The 14,325-nt window shown below is 42.1% G+C and overlaps 3 protein-coding genes across 3 annotated transcripts; 2 read left to right on the top strand and 1 right to left on the bottom strand.

Moving 5' to 3' along the window:
* Positions 1-3,119: 3,119 nt before the first annotated feature.
* LOC135335053 (collagen alpha-2(IX) chain-like) lies at positions 3,120-4,338 on the bottom strand. The gene is made up of 2 exons (XM_064530446.1): positions 3,398-4,338; positions 3,120-3,338 (listed from the first exon to the last, which is right to left on the bottom strand). The coding sequence occupies exons 1-2, from the start codon at positions 4,287-4,289 to the stop codon at positions 3,304-3,306; spliced, it is 927 nt and encodes a 308-aa protein (XP_064386516.1). The 5' UTR covers positions 4,290-4,338; the 3' UTR covers positions 3,120-3,303.
* Positions 4,339-4,966: 628 nt separating this feature from the next.
* Positions 4,967-11,266, top strand: LOC135335050 (sushi, von Willebrand factor type A, EGF and pentraxin domain-containing protein 1-like). Its single transcript, XM_064530443.1, has 12 exons — positions 4,967-5,628; positions 6,377-6,556; positions 6,609-6,803; positions 6,862-7,044; positions 7,274-7,480; positions 7,528-7,704; positions 7,829-8,029; positions 9,304-9,510; positions 9,571-9,786; positions 9,946-10,019; positions 10,319-10,772; positions 10,841-11,266. The coding sequence occupies exons 2-11, from the start codon at positions 6,457-6,459 to the stop codon at positions 10,544-10,546; spliced, it is 1,788 nt and encodes a 595-aa protein (XP_064386513.1). The 5' UTR covers positions 4,967-5,628; positions 6,377-6,456; the 3' UTR covers positions 10,547-10,772; positions 10,841-11,266.
* On the top strand, positions 10,908-14,300 carry LOC135335174 (sushi, von Willebrand factor type A, EGF and pentraxin domain-containing protein 1-like). Its single transcript, XM_064530591.1, has 9 exons — positions 10,908-11,119; positions 11,771-11,796; positions 12,148-12,333; positions 12,679-13,050; positions 13,099-13,275; positions 13,328-13,522; positions 13,565-13,777; positions 13,840-14,034; positions 14,077-14,300. The coding sequence occupies exons 1-9, from the start codon at positions 10,908-10,910 to the stop codon at positions 14,298-14,300; spliced, it is 1,800 nt and encodes a 599-aa protein (XP_064386661.1).
* Positions 14,301-14,325: the final 25 nt, after the last annotated feature.

Genomic DNA, 14,325 nt, shown 5'->3' on the forward strand with positions numbered 1-14,325 from the left:
TACAGTCATATTTTACCTATTCTACAGATGTACTAAGGTCAATACCTGCATGCAGTCAACTCTAGAAGGAACAGAAGCTAGCTAAACCCAGCTAGTGGCAGCTTCTTCTTTCTCAACTGGATCTTCGCAAATAGCAATAGCAGCAAAATTGAGGGAAGCTCCCTGAACAGAGATGGGGATTTCCCTTATCCATTTGGTCATTAGACCAGACTCGACTAGCTAGCTAGCTCTCTAGTTCTAGCTCTATGATTAATATTAGAGTAACGAAATGAGGAGAAGAGTTTAAACAGGAAGAGACCAAGTGTTGTAATGCCAATCTCAAAGCAGGTAAAGTTGAAATGCAGCAGACACTGAGACAGTAATATACAATTACAATAACAATAATAACAAAAACTAATAACGAAAACAAGAATAGGCTCAGAGTCACAGGATGTAATATCAGCACTGCATGCAGTCTCCAAGATTAGAAAGCCTGCCTTGTTAGATGAGCTGGAATATACATGTATCATCCTACATGCTGATGTTCCTGGACTGGAGCTATCACCATTATAAAGTGATCAATTTCACCATTTCTATGTACAGCACATTGTATGGCAGCCAAGACAGGTAATGAGCATGCTGACTATAAAATAATCCCTTTGTAGTTTTAGCCACGCCCTATAACGCGGAGTGTTTCACGCAAAAATTTTCGTTTCCAATCCCCTTCCTTTTCAATCTATGGTTAGATGCTCCTTCCCTTTATGTGCTCCTGTCTATATGAGGCTTGACAACATCACGTGAGCACAAATATTGCTGAGTCAAGCAAATTTTTACATAGACTAGCCTCGATCCCAGGCCGAGTTTTCGCTTTTATAACGGTTAGGCGAACAACTAGGCCTGGTACTAGTTGTCTGCGCACGCGTCAAATTTTCATTGTATTTGTGGTCGGCAAAATATTTAATAAATCAATAATCGAAATTTATACACAGAAAATGCACAGAGTGAGTACACAAAAGATGCACATAGGGAGCTGCTTCACAAGGGCCTGGGGAGTTGCCAGTTGTGCTGCAGCACGATTACAGTGACCCAGGGCAACTTCAAGATGATTGAATGCCTTCAAATTACGTTTCAAAACGATTTAGCAGGCTGCTGGACTTCTCTGATTCTAGGCCCCAACTCGTAACTCAGTTAAACTTTGCTTGAGAAAATGTAGATTCTCTTGATGCCTCTGAGCTACCCAGCAACGCTCAAACGAGCAGGTCATACTCCAGTCCTGTAAGTATAGGACAATATTAAAAGAAACCAAACACGGTTAAACCCTTACCTCAAACTGTCCAGTCTCGTCTGTTAGTATAGCCAAAAGGAACAATGTTGGGATAGCTGGATAGTAGCCATTGCTCTGTGTACAGAGAAGTAGACATTCAAAATACGTGTAGATCTAATTTCTTGTATTAAACAGGTTATAGTGTCATTGTCGACGAGCTGATGATGGCAGCACCAAGTTCTCTAGCTCACACTCTTCACTTGATCCACCATATTAATGATGATACTATAGTCTATCTAGATCTTTAATACCAAACATAAACAAGACTTGATAGCATAGGGCCCACACAAAAATATCTGACCTTAACAAGCTTGACAAAGCTTTATACCTCTTCCCTTGCTGTTCAGTCTTCAGAATAATGTTTTCTAAGCTTCAGAGAAGAGAGAAGCTTCAGCTAAGAGCCATTCCAATCGATTCCAATAATGATAAAACGGGAACTGACTTCTAGTACACGATAGTACACGAATATAAATGTCACGAAAGTGAACGAGAATATCCATTCGTCAGAATCTGACCAACGATTGACGCATGCGCAGACAACTAGTACCAGGCCTAGTTGTTCGCCTAACCGTTATAAAAGCGAAAACTCGGCCTGGGATCGAGGCTATATATACATAGACATGCATTTGACTCTAGTCATAACAGTAGAATCTCTCTTTTAATATATAGCTCCATACATCGTAATAGTAGATCACAAAACTATTGGAACTGCTTACAATCTCAAGGATAGCTTCAGCACTGGTGCAAAACATAGATCTATGGATGTGCAAAGCCATACGCAAAGCTCTTTCCAAGGTTGATGTTCTGGAGAAAAATCGGCTCTTGTTACGTAATGGTCAGGTGATAGATACTTCCACTCTAGACAGTGCAAATGCAAGGACTCTGAAAACCGCTGTATAGCAGGTAATTTTCGGGGGTCAAAATATTCGTGGTTTAGCAATATTTAGCCATTCGTGGTTTTTTATTTTCGTGGTTGCTGCTTGCACTGCATGCAATCAGCTCACTGCATTACCACAAAACCACAAAATCACCAACAATGTTGCTATGCAAACAACATGTAGTCCTGCTTCTAGCACTTCTACATGTATATTAAATGGGTACTTTTTGAGGGCTACAAAAATGGCTAATCTGCGAGACCCTCGAAAATTACCCGCTATAAGGTGGTATCAAGTAAATGCTCTCACGATCTACTCTTGGTGGTATGGAAACTCACATACAAATTATGGTGAGGATCTGAAGTGGAGAACGGGCTGGGACTAGCTTGCATATACCAGCAGATATGATATACATGTAGCTACTAAAAGAACCTCAAACACTGACAGATCACAGTTTAAGCCTGCTGCTTATACGAGAAATGTGAAATATGTTCGAACTTGTTGGTCAAACCGATATACCGCAGTGAGCGAGTCAGCCATCTGCAGGTTCCTTAGCGTAACAGTTTTTCGTTCAGCATGCAAGACTCAGCACAAGGTGTTAATAGACCATTCTCCACTTCAAATCCTCCCCGGTTCTATTAGTTTCCATAGTCTAGTTCTAGAAGCCATCATTGCTCTTTTTAATACTACATGCATGCTGATGCATGTACATATATTTATACTATTTGTTTGCATAGCAACATTGTATGGTGGTTTGTGGTAATGCAGTGAATGATTTAGTGTTTTGCAAGGTCTACATGTATGCAAACAGCTGTAAAGATAGGTAAGGTCGAGGTCGCTTCATTCGTGGGTAAAATATTAGTGGCTTCAACCACGAAAACCACGAATATTTGCCCCATGACTCTATACGTACTCGATAATCACTCCTATATATTCCTCACACACATGGTTTCTTATAGCAGAGGTTGTGTACAAACAGATCATACAAGATGATTTAATTAACCATTGTTACATGTGTACTGCAAATCAAATAGCTATCCTACATAATTATACAAACTATAAATCTATAGGACACCAAATCCGGTTGGGAGCCCGGGAATCGCGGAGTCCACAGTGTCTGTACAGTCACCGGGGACTCGGACGCTGAGTCGGCACGGTTCCTGCATAATTATACGTAATCATAACATGCATGCATGGGACCGCACAATTCATCAATCACCTTTTTGTCCAGGGGATCCCATAATTCCCCTTACTCCTTTCTGTCCTTTCTGTCCCGCAGAGCCAGTCAACCCATATTCTCCTTTTTGTCCTACAGACCCAGTGAGTCCTCTCGCCCCGTATTCTCCTTTCTGTCCTTTTGGTCCATGAATGCCCAGGTCTCCTTTAATTCCTTTCTTTCCTCTTTGGCCAGGGTCACCCATTGTTCCATTCAATCCTGCTTCACCAGAACAGCCCTTCTCTCCTTTTGGTCCAGATTCGCCTTTCAAACCAGTCTGTCCGTCCACTCCAGGATCTCCATCTTCTCCAGGTAATCCTTGCATACCACTACCTCCTGGTGTTCCAGGGGATCCAGGCAATCCAGATATTCCTTGGGAGCCTGGAATTCCAGGCATTCCTGGGGGACCACTGAGTCCAGGGTTTCCATCATCTCCAGCTTTACCTTTGTTTCCTTTTTTTCCTCTTTGCCCACGATTGCCTTGATCTCCTTTTTGTCCAGTGCGTCCACTAAGAGTTTCACATTCAGTGAATTGTCCTTTTGAAAAGTTGCATTCGAAACCAATTTGTATTTTGTCAACAACAACTTGCTTGACAGCATTTTCCATTAACATTGAAGCGGATACAATTTCTTCTTCATCACTTTCAGAGGTATTAAGACATTTAGACATGACTTCATAAAATTTACTTTTTACAGCTTGTCTAGAGCTTCTCTTATGAATTTCATAATTTTGCTGTACATCTATCAAACGTTGATTTTTCAAGGCGTCTAATTTAGTTTTGGTGCTCGCCAAATCGTTCTTGGTATCAATGAGAACATAAATCTGACAGCCGACAACAAAGAATAGAAGCAAAAACAAACCAAAAATAATACTTTGTCCTTTTTCCACCATCATCAGTTATAATAGCATGCAGCTGAGACAAGGAAATGTCTTTAGATTAATCTGTTTTATACAAAGGTGAGTATTCTTTTGTTTATAGTAAGCCTAACCAAAACATATATTTAATTATTGCACCACAATCACATTGGTAAACCACCAGTAAATGTTCTCTACAAGGTTACAAGTACACCCATTGTCAAAAACGACATGTTTATTTTCCGCACAGCTTGAAACATCAAACAAATCATACCACTGACATCTGGACAACATCCGCTACAATCAATTAATACCATCTATAGATCTGCCATCTGTGCACTAACCACTTGACTATTATGTGGGTTTTGGTACTGTAAATTGATTGCACATCTGCCATTTATACTGACTCCCTAAACTACAATGTACTAGGTGTATGCGGCAGCGCTAATGCCTATACATATACTTGCGCTAGAGCTGATGCCAGATAAAATGTCGAATCTAGATAATACACTCTTGTTGCCCAGTGAGTGGGCAGATCAAAGCAATCCAGTGCTCTGTTATACCGTATATAGAGGATAATTTTTCGTGGGGCAAAATATTCGTGGTTTTTGTGGTTGAAACTCACCATTCAAAACACATGTCTTTTTTTACAAAAAATTTACCATCAAAAGAGTTTAACGTCATTGGGCAACAAGTTAGTTATTGCAGGCGGCCCTGGGCATTAATGTTTTTCCATGCAGTGCAATATATGGCTATGATCTAAGTATCTCATCATTGGATGCAACTTTGGGGTTAGAGCAGATCAAGAAGGGCTGCCTTGTTTTATAGATGAGCTGGAATCTATACATGTATCATCCTGCTGCTGCATGCTGATGTTCCTGGGCTGGAGCTATCACCATTATAAAGCAGACATGCAACTGCGTGGGCCACATTCGAATGTAGACTACTAAGTAGTCAGAGGCTCTGCCCTCCTCTGGTAGTAGTCAGAGTAACTTAGTCTACGGTAAAGATCCATACATGAATACACTAAAAATGAAAATTAGTAATGCTGTATTTCTACAGACGACCCTTTCCCGCTCAAGACAAAACCCCGGGAGTGACAACATGATTATGTCTCCTGAGGTTTTCCCTGGCTTTTTTGCTCCACATAAGATACATTTTCACGATTGCTAATTTTTTTCTTTACGAAACCCTGTGTTATTATTGTGGCTGACGAGGGTCTTAAGGAAGCTTGTAGAGTTTATCGAGTCAGATCCCCCCTGGGACCTCTGGTACATCCCATCCGTCAAGATGGGGTGGACAGTGGTGAATACCTACTCATTTTCAGGGCAAAGCTGAGAACTCCTTGCAGGAAAAGGTTTCTCTAGTACCTGTTCAGGTATAGTGATGTACATTGTGGGAAATCCATGCAAAATGCACATATTTGCTGGCTCGACATGTAGGGCAATTACTATTACATAACAATCACGTGCTACGAATATTGTTAAGTCAGCAAAATATGTGTGGCTACGTTGATGCTCAATGCAGTGACCTTATACCTGAGAACTAACAGGCTAGCTACATAGAAGCGATCTTACAATTGCTGCCTGTAGTTTTTATTAGCCATAGGACTCTACAATGCTGAGTTTTCTGTATCTGACCGTATTTGCTGACTCAGCAAAAATTGCCAATTACATCTAATTGCTCCTGCATGTCATACCTCCTCTGAGAGGTACTCAATTACACAAGTCATGGCCACGCCCAATTGAGCATGCGCAATCAGCTTTGCCATTCCAATGTTGTTATGTAATGCATAATAGCTGATCAAGATCCTCTGCACTCTCCCAGTCACCTCTTGCTCCACTGAGAGATCTATGAAGCAATGACTAACACTAGACTGACTGGACATCCCCATTGCAGTGATTGACCAGTTTGCTAGGATGTACCCCAGGAGAATAGTGCATGGAGATCCTACAAGATAACTGACTCATGCATATTAAATTATGTCTTGATACTCTTATTATCACGCTATGCACGTAAAAGACGCGCCGCAATAAATGCGGGGGCATAAAATCGGCCCCATGTTTTCTGTGCTCTTGAGCACCCCCCTGCTTCAATCTCTAGAAATGCCACTGATATACGTGCAGTTTTGGACTGTGGCTTTCCTCCGACTGTTACCAATGGATCTCCTGGGACACCAACATTTGGGACAACATTTGGAGGAACAATGTTTTACATGTGCAATAGCGATAGATACCATATGTCAGGATCAGCCACTGTGACCTGTGAGGCTAGTGGGAGTTGGAGCACAAGACCAACTTGCTCAGGTCTGTGAAACATAATTACAGTATAATTTGTGTGGTTACATGATTGTAATAGCCATCTGCAATGACCATCAAATTGAGAATGGTGACATCGACTATCATCCTGATATGACACCGAGAACAGAGGAAACCATTGCCTTGTACTCATGTGTATCTGGTTACCAGCTGTCTGGTGTAATATTGACGACCTGTGTTGACAGTAAAAGTGGAATGGGTGGAGAGTGGACTGGATTAATGCCAAGTTGTATAGGTGAAAAAAGTAGCAATCTCCATTATTCGCTATTGTATGTATATTTCCAATGATGCAGCAATCTGTGATAGTCTCACCCCCAACCACGGAGTGATTAGCTATAGTCCACCTACTACTCCCAGACTGGAGGGAGGTGTGGCTACACACAACTGTGATGAGGGATACGGACTGTCTCCTAGCGTGAGAACAAGAACATGTCAGCCCGACAGGACGTGGAGTGGAGAGGAAATCACTTGCCAACGTAAACATTGGGTACCGTATAGCAGGTATATTTCGAGGGTATAAATGTTCACGGTTTTCGCTGATCAAGCATGTACCACGAATTTAATATCGCATGCATGCATGCTACAGAAAGGCTACTAATCCGCGAAAATCTTTTTAACGGTCAATCCGTGAAAGTTTATACCCTTGAAATATACCCGCTATAAGGTTTATCATAGATACTGCACTAATTTGTGTATTGCCCACAGGTATCAGGTGCTCTGCTCTCCGTAGTGTTATGAATGGAACCATCAGTTTTCCTAGTGGTACTACTGCACCATATGACTATGAAACAACAGCTACGTATCAATGCAACCGTGGACATGTGTTAACAAATGGAAACAGAGTGAGGACCTCTTCTGGTGATGGTAGCAGTCCTACTGGTCAGTGGGATAGTACTGCTCCTCAATGTCCACGTATGTATATTGTATTGGTCGTATCACATGATAATGTACACACACAGCTGTAGACTGTGGGACCCCTCCGTCTATTACCAATGGATCTCCTGCAGGGATACCAACAACCACAACATTCACAGGAACAGTGACCTACAGCTGTAATGATGGCTATGCACTCTTTGGGATTGCTACAAGTACTTGTCAGGCAAATACAACCTGGAGCAGACCACCAGAATGCAGAGGTACATGTGCACATTCAGTGTTTGTACTACATGATAATATTATACACTAATGCATGATTAATAGATGTACACTACATAAACTTAGTTGTTGACTGTGAGCCCCTATATTACATACTTATTGCAGCCAATGTAACTGCACTGGCCTGTACTGATCTGATGGATCTAGTCAATGGAGGTATCACTTACGATATGGAGACCATTAATAACAGACCAGTGGACACTGTGGCCACCTACACCTGTAATACTGGCTACACTCTCATTGGAGGCAGTACCAGTACTTGTGGGAGTGATGGAGTGTGGAGTGGGTCACCTCCAAAGTGTGAAGGTTGGTGGTCTAGTTGTAGTACCATAGGCACGCGTTGTTAAGCGGCGGCACCTATAATCCGGGCCAGCCACAGGAAGGATATAAGCGTTTAAATTGAAGAGCGCCTAGAACAGGATAGGGATTGGAAATTACCCGACCTCCCTGTAAACAGTTAAAACACTCCGCGTTGTGATTTAGCAATCACGAATATTTTCGTGGTTGATTATTCTGTGGTTGCATTTTAACTGTTTTTCTAGCTCTCCTATCCACCATATCCACTAGTGATCACTCAGGGGCTGGGAGACTCAGGTACTCTAGGTTTACACCACTGAGTCTGTTTTCTTTACTATTTTTGTTGAACCACTCTATGTCACTTTTTCTCTTTCCCTGCTGTGAAGCCAAAACAAAACAGCATAGGACGATATCTAAGTAGAATGGCTTCATGCTATAGATCAGCTGTACTGTTCATAAACGTTTTCAGTACAATATTATATATAGTCCTAGTCGACCATTTAGAGTTAGATTATCTTTACTCTTTAGCATAATCAACATTGCACTGTTCAATTTCTATGTATGGCAGTCAAGAGTTAGACAGGTACATGAGCATGCTGACAATAAATATAATCCTTCTAATAGTTTTAGCCACACCCTATAGCTAACGCGGAGTGTTTCACGTGCACATTTTGTTTCTAATCCCTGTTACTGTTTTATTTATGGCCTAAGAGATTGGAGCTGGACCTATTCTTATAACGGTGAGTGCCGCTTATATCAACAAATAGCGCCTAATAATGTTTGCCTATGGTATGCACAGTACGTTACAATCATGGTACCATCAATGTACCAATACTCATTCTTCCCACACGCTGTAACTTTATGGAACAAACTTGTTAGTAAGTACAATATGTATGGAATTTATTGATTAGCTATGTATATCATTATAATTACGTCACCACTGACTATCATTTTACTATCTATTTGTACAACATATCTTGTGCACGTCTGGTGACTCAGTCTGCCACATGGATGATTATTAACAAAGTGAAGTGAAAGTGTTTAGTGAAGTATTAGAGTAGCAGTCAGCTAGAACTCCTGTCAGAGCCAGTTGAGAATCCTATACACAATATAGAAGATATTGTTACTGTCAGTGTGTTTAAATATTTTCTGTTTAGGATGCACTTTACATCTAGCTACTAGCTAATTGTGTAAAACCTATGCTATATGCTGAATTATTATAAAAAAAACTAAAAAAAAAACTACTGTGTTGAGCAATATTAACAGGTCGTTTTCTCCTACAGTCATTATGTGTCCTCCTCTACTGACCATTACCAATGGCACCATCTCCTACTCTCCTGATGTCACCCCTGACTATGACCTGGGAACTGAGGCAACCTACACTTGTGAGGCTGGATTCTATCTTGAGGGTAATGAGGTACGAGTGTGTATGGATGATGATGGAATGGACGCCATTGGAGTGTGGAGTGGTCAGGAGCCAAGCTGTGTCAGTATAAGTTATCCGCTTCTGTAACATGTGTGGTAATTATATTAACATCTACTTTGTACAGCCATTGAGTGTCCTTCTTTACCGGATATTACAAATGGTATGGTATCCTACGAATCTGACAATTCGGATAACTTAGCCCTGAGAACTGTGGCCACCTACAGCTGTACCGCTGGGTTCTTCCTGGATGTGTCTGAAGGAGATGAAGTTAGGACCTGTTTAGACGATGATGGAATGGACACCATTGGAATGTGGAGTGGTCAGGAGCCAAGCTGTGTCTGTAAGATATCAGCCTAAGCAACTGCATTGTGTGTTTGGAAATTTCCACTATAATTATGTAGCTAGCTATCTAGTACTGTCCCTATCTCCCTGATCATAGAGTGAGGTAATTTGCAAAATGCCAGTCAAGTGATTCATGAGCTATTTCTTGTTTCCCCAGTCGTCCCTCCTCCTGTACGCTCAGTGTTGTTCCAACTCAGACTCACCAACATTAACAACTGTCCTGACTGGGTGGTGAGTTCAATCATGCAGGAGCAGATGAGGGGATGGAGCGTCTTACTACGCAGATTCTTTATATCTAGCTATGTACAAATTATGCCATATAATTATGTCAAACCGCTAAGTGCTGCTAACATTACACTATTGTTAGATCAAAACGCGTTATCAGCCGCACATGTACATAGCACTTAGCACATTACAAACAAAGATATAAGACGATAGTGAATCCGCAATAAGATCCCCTCATCTGCTATTGCTATTATATTTAACAATTAACGTTATCTGTAAATTTATAATTATTTCTCTCTCTACAGGATCAGGATGGGAGGATAGAAGCTGTGATGAGTGTGTTTGCTGCCGAGGTGGAGAGTCACTGTGGGTGTGGTTTCTCAAGCATGGTCATGACTACCCCTTTCTTCCGCTGCTTCCCTGGGTCGGACAGAGCTGTCACATTCCGAGCCTTTCTAACCGATTCCAGGCTCCTCACTCCCATACAGGATGGATACAAACCAATGGATTCATTCCCATTCAGAATGTACTGATTGAGGTGGACAAGTCTTGTCCGGTGCAGATATCCAGCCTTGCAGACACAGAGTGCACCAATCAGCCTACAGCTGCAGGGAGCAGTGACATAGCCGCTGTAGTAGGTGGAGTGGTGGGAGGAGTTGTCATTGTTCTTATCATTGTAGTTGGCATTGTTGTGATAGTGATCGCTTATTTTGTGTTCAAGAACAAGAGAGAGAAGCTAACCGTCAACAAAACAGCTAAGTGAGTCAATAGTTGTATTACAAAGATTATGTGATTTTGCAATTTACTATACCTCCCTCTCCCTCCAGACCTAACCTACCACCAGTGTCACTAAAGGGTGTGGTCAATACTAGTGAAATACAACCATACGAGATGATGGAAATGGGTCACGAATACGAGGAAGTGTCGAAGTTCCAACAAGCCGTCGGTGGAGAGTACGAGATCATTAGAGCACCCTCACAGACAACTGGCTCCGAGAGCAAGGCTGCTATAAAGACTGAGTCATCACCACCCACTCCACCCACTCCACCCACACCACAACCCTCACAAGTGACTAAGGCTGCCGGAAATGATATTGAGTTTACAGAGTGTGTTGCTTACAGCACGACCACCCACAGTCGCCCCCCACAGCCTACAGGCTTATGAACTATAACATGAAACTGCAAACTGATAGTAATACTGTTGACTGCTCTATAGCAATTATTAATGATACGTTTATTTGCTTGTATTTGCATGCATGGGCCTTTCTTGGCTATTAAACTTTTATGTTCAAAGGTCTTTGGTCTGCATATATTTGCATTTACACGTTCTTGCATGGGTAATGTCATCACCAGTCCTTCGTGAATATGAACACATTGTCTAGTAGCCATTCCCACCGCTGTGTGTATATCGACACATTGGTATCATGAGACGATAGTTTTGACATTCAGTTGTGTGCTTAGAAGGAGTGGTGTGTGCTTGCTTTCAATATGATATAGAGTGCTTCAGTGTTTATTGTGAGTATTGCTTGTTGTCTTGTCCTGAGGCAATGATTGTCACTTCTTAATAGCCTATAGGGCTATGATAGTTTAGGAACTCTAGCAAATGGTGCATGTTGCCTTTGCTCCAATATCAATCTGTGTTTGATAGCTGATACTATAGCATGTAGATCTATAGTGTCATGCATCTCATTTTAAACTATACTTCTATAGTGCAATCACTGAAGTCATGATTATAATAATGAACACCCTTCCCTTCAGAGATGGTTCTCGAGACATGCTCACTGGTGACCTTCCTGGTTTGACCCAAGGAGGAGTAGATCTACTCAACTATAGCTAGATCTATGCCTTTTTTTCACACACACACACCATTGTAAGTAGAGTAGTTCATAGCTGCCGTGTTGTGTCTATATAGAGAGGCCATTAGCCACATGAGAATTAATTCCATTACAAGGATCGACAGTAGAATATAGAGCCCATGCAGTTATATATGCTAGATCTATATTCTCCTTAACCACTTGATGCCCTTTTCTTGTTTTGTCCATTGTATATGGTTTACATGCAAAGCCAAATGAATTATGCATTAGATGATTTTCGATCACTCTTTGCATTTACATATCTCTTATCCCCCCGTGTAGATGGAGGCAGGTTCAAGAGGATTCCCATGTACAGAGACCCTGCTGGTGGGTACGGATTTGCATCACCATTCGAATTTGACTCTCTGCTCAGTTTAGTGCTGTACTATGCCACCAACACGATGGAGAAACACAACCCTGAACTGGAGACAATGCTTAGATACCCTGCATTCCATGTGGACAGGGGCCGTTAGTAACTGAACTAGCAGCTGTACAGTATTGTATGTGTATGTGTAGGATTATTTTTCTGTGTATGTATGTATATATGTGGGTGCATGTACACATTTGATGTGTGGAAGTTGCAATCACAATTTCAGACTTCCTGTTGTCATCTGATTAAAGTCATTGGTAAATTATAATTTGGAGTAGATCTATGCATACATGAAGACAGCATGAAGAAGTTACAAGGTGATTGTGTAGTTTGGCTGGTCTTTTTGACTGGAGCTGCTCAGCTCTTACTAGTGTGTGGAGAGGGTATGTCTTTCGTGACATCTCCAGCCACTCAGTATATAAATGTTATGTGATTGTGTGCAGGAGTGTACCTATCTCTTGGATCAACCAACATCACCACTAACAACACTGAGATCCCCATCACTGATATTGGAGATTATTTTGGAAATGGTTGTCCCTCTCTCATCTGTCACACTGACCTCGTGGCATGTTGTACACCCTATGAGACAATGATGGCAAGAGGATTTGGACTCTGGCGCTATCCAAATGGGGCTCGTGTTCCTGGTATATCAGGACCCAACTCAGCATATCGACCGTTTGTGTCATTTAGAAATGTTCGATCTATTCAACTGATTCGTAGCGAATATTTTACCCCTCCTCCCCTGAGTCCAACTGGTTCCTATTGTTGTATTATACCAACTATTGGTGGAGAGATGACCTTCTGTGCTAACCTGGGTGAGTGGTTCGACAATATTCACTATAAATCCATAATCTATTTTCCAGTTGTGTGCCTGTCTCTCCCTGCCCTGAAAAATGGAATAGTCTCATACAACGACTCAACACTGGGTCTGGACACTCTGGCCATCTACACCTGTGACACAGGCTACACTCTCGAAGGAAACATTACCAGGACTTGTGAGAGGGATGGAGTGTGGAGTGGGTTAGCTCCATTTTGTGAGCGTAAGTGGAATGGATATTGTACTGTTTGTATATGTTTTCAATTTCCATACAGAGATACTGATCTGTTCCGACCTCCCTCTCGTCACTAATGGAGACGTTTTCTACACTGCTGGATTCCCTGACAACAGATCTCTTTATTCTGGAGCTACCTACACGTGCAATCCTGGCTACACTCTCATTGGAGGGAGCACCACCAGGACCTGTGTGAGTGGAGGGAGATGGAGTGGGTCACCTCCAACTTGTCAATGTGAGTTTTGTAATTCGTACACAGTTTGCATTTCGTGTATAGACATAGGGCTCACTACTGCTCCACCCATCACCTGCTCTGACCTGATTAATCCGACCAATGGAACGATCGGCTATGATATGGGGACTGCTAGTTCAAGACCAGTGTACACGGTGGCCACCTACACCTGTGACACTGGATACACTCTCAATGGAGACACTACCAGGACTTGTAGGAGTGATGGAATTTGGAGTGGATCAAGTCCAGTTTGTCAGCGTAAGTACTAGCTTGTGGAATGGATTTTCTTTTTTTCATGGTATGCATGGATTTCCATACAGAGATACTGATCTGTTCCGACCTCCCTCTCGTCACTAATGGAGACGTTTTCTACACTGCTGGATTCCCTGACAACAGATCTCTCTATTCTGGAGCTACCTACACGTGCAATCCTGGCTACACTCTCATTGGAGGGAGCACCACCAGGACCTGTGTGAGTGGAGGGAGATGGAGTGGGTCACCTCCAACTTGTCAATGTGAGTTTTGTAACTCGTACACAGTTTGCATTTCGTATATAGACATAGGGCTCACTACTGCTCCACCCATCACCTGCTCTGACCTGATTAATCCGACCAATGGAACGATCGGCTATGATATGGGGACTGCTAGTTCAAGACTAGTGTACACGGTGGCCACCTACACCTGTGACACTGGATACACTCTCAATGGAGACACTACCAGGACTTGTAGGAGTGATGGAATTTGGAGTGGATCAAGTCCAGTTTGTCAGCGTAAGTACTAGCTTGTGGAATGGATTTTCTTTTTTT

Source organism: Halichondria panicea, chromosome 4 (assembly GCF_963675165.1).
Source record: "Halichondria panicea chromosome 4, odHalPani1.1, whole genome shotgun sequence".
Lineage (NCBI taxonomy): Eukaryota > Metazoa > Porifera > Demospongiae > Suberitida > Halichondriidae > Halichondria > Halichondria panicea.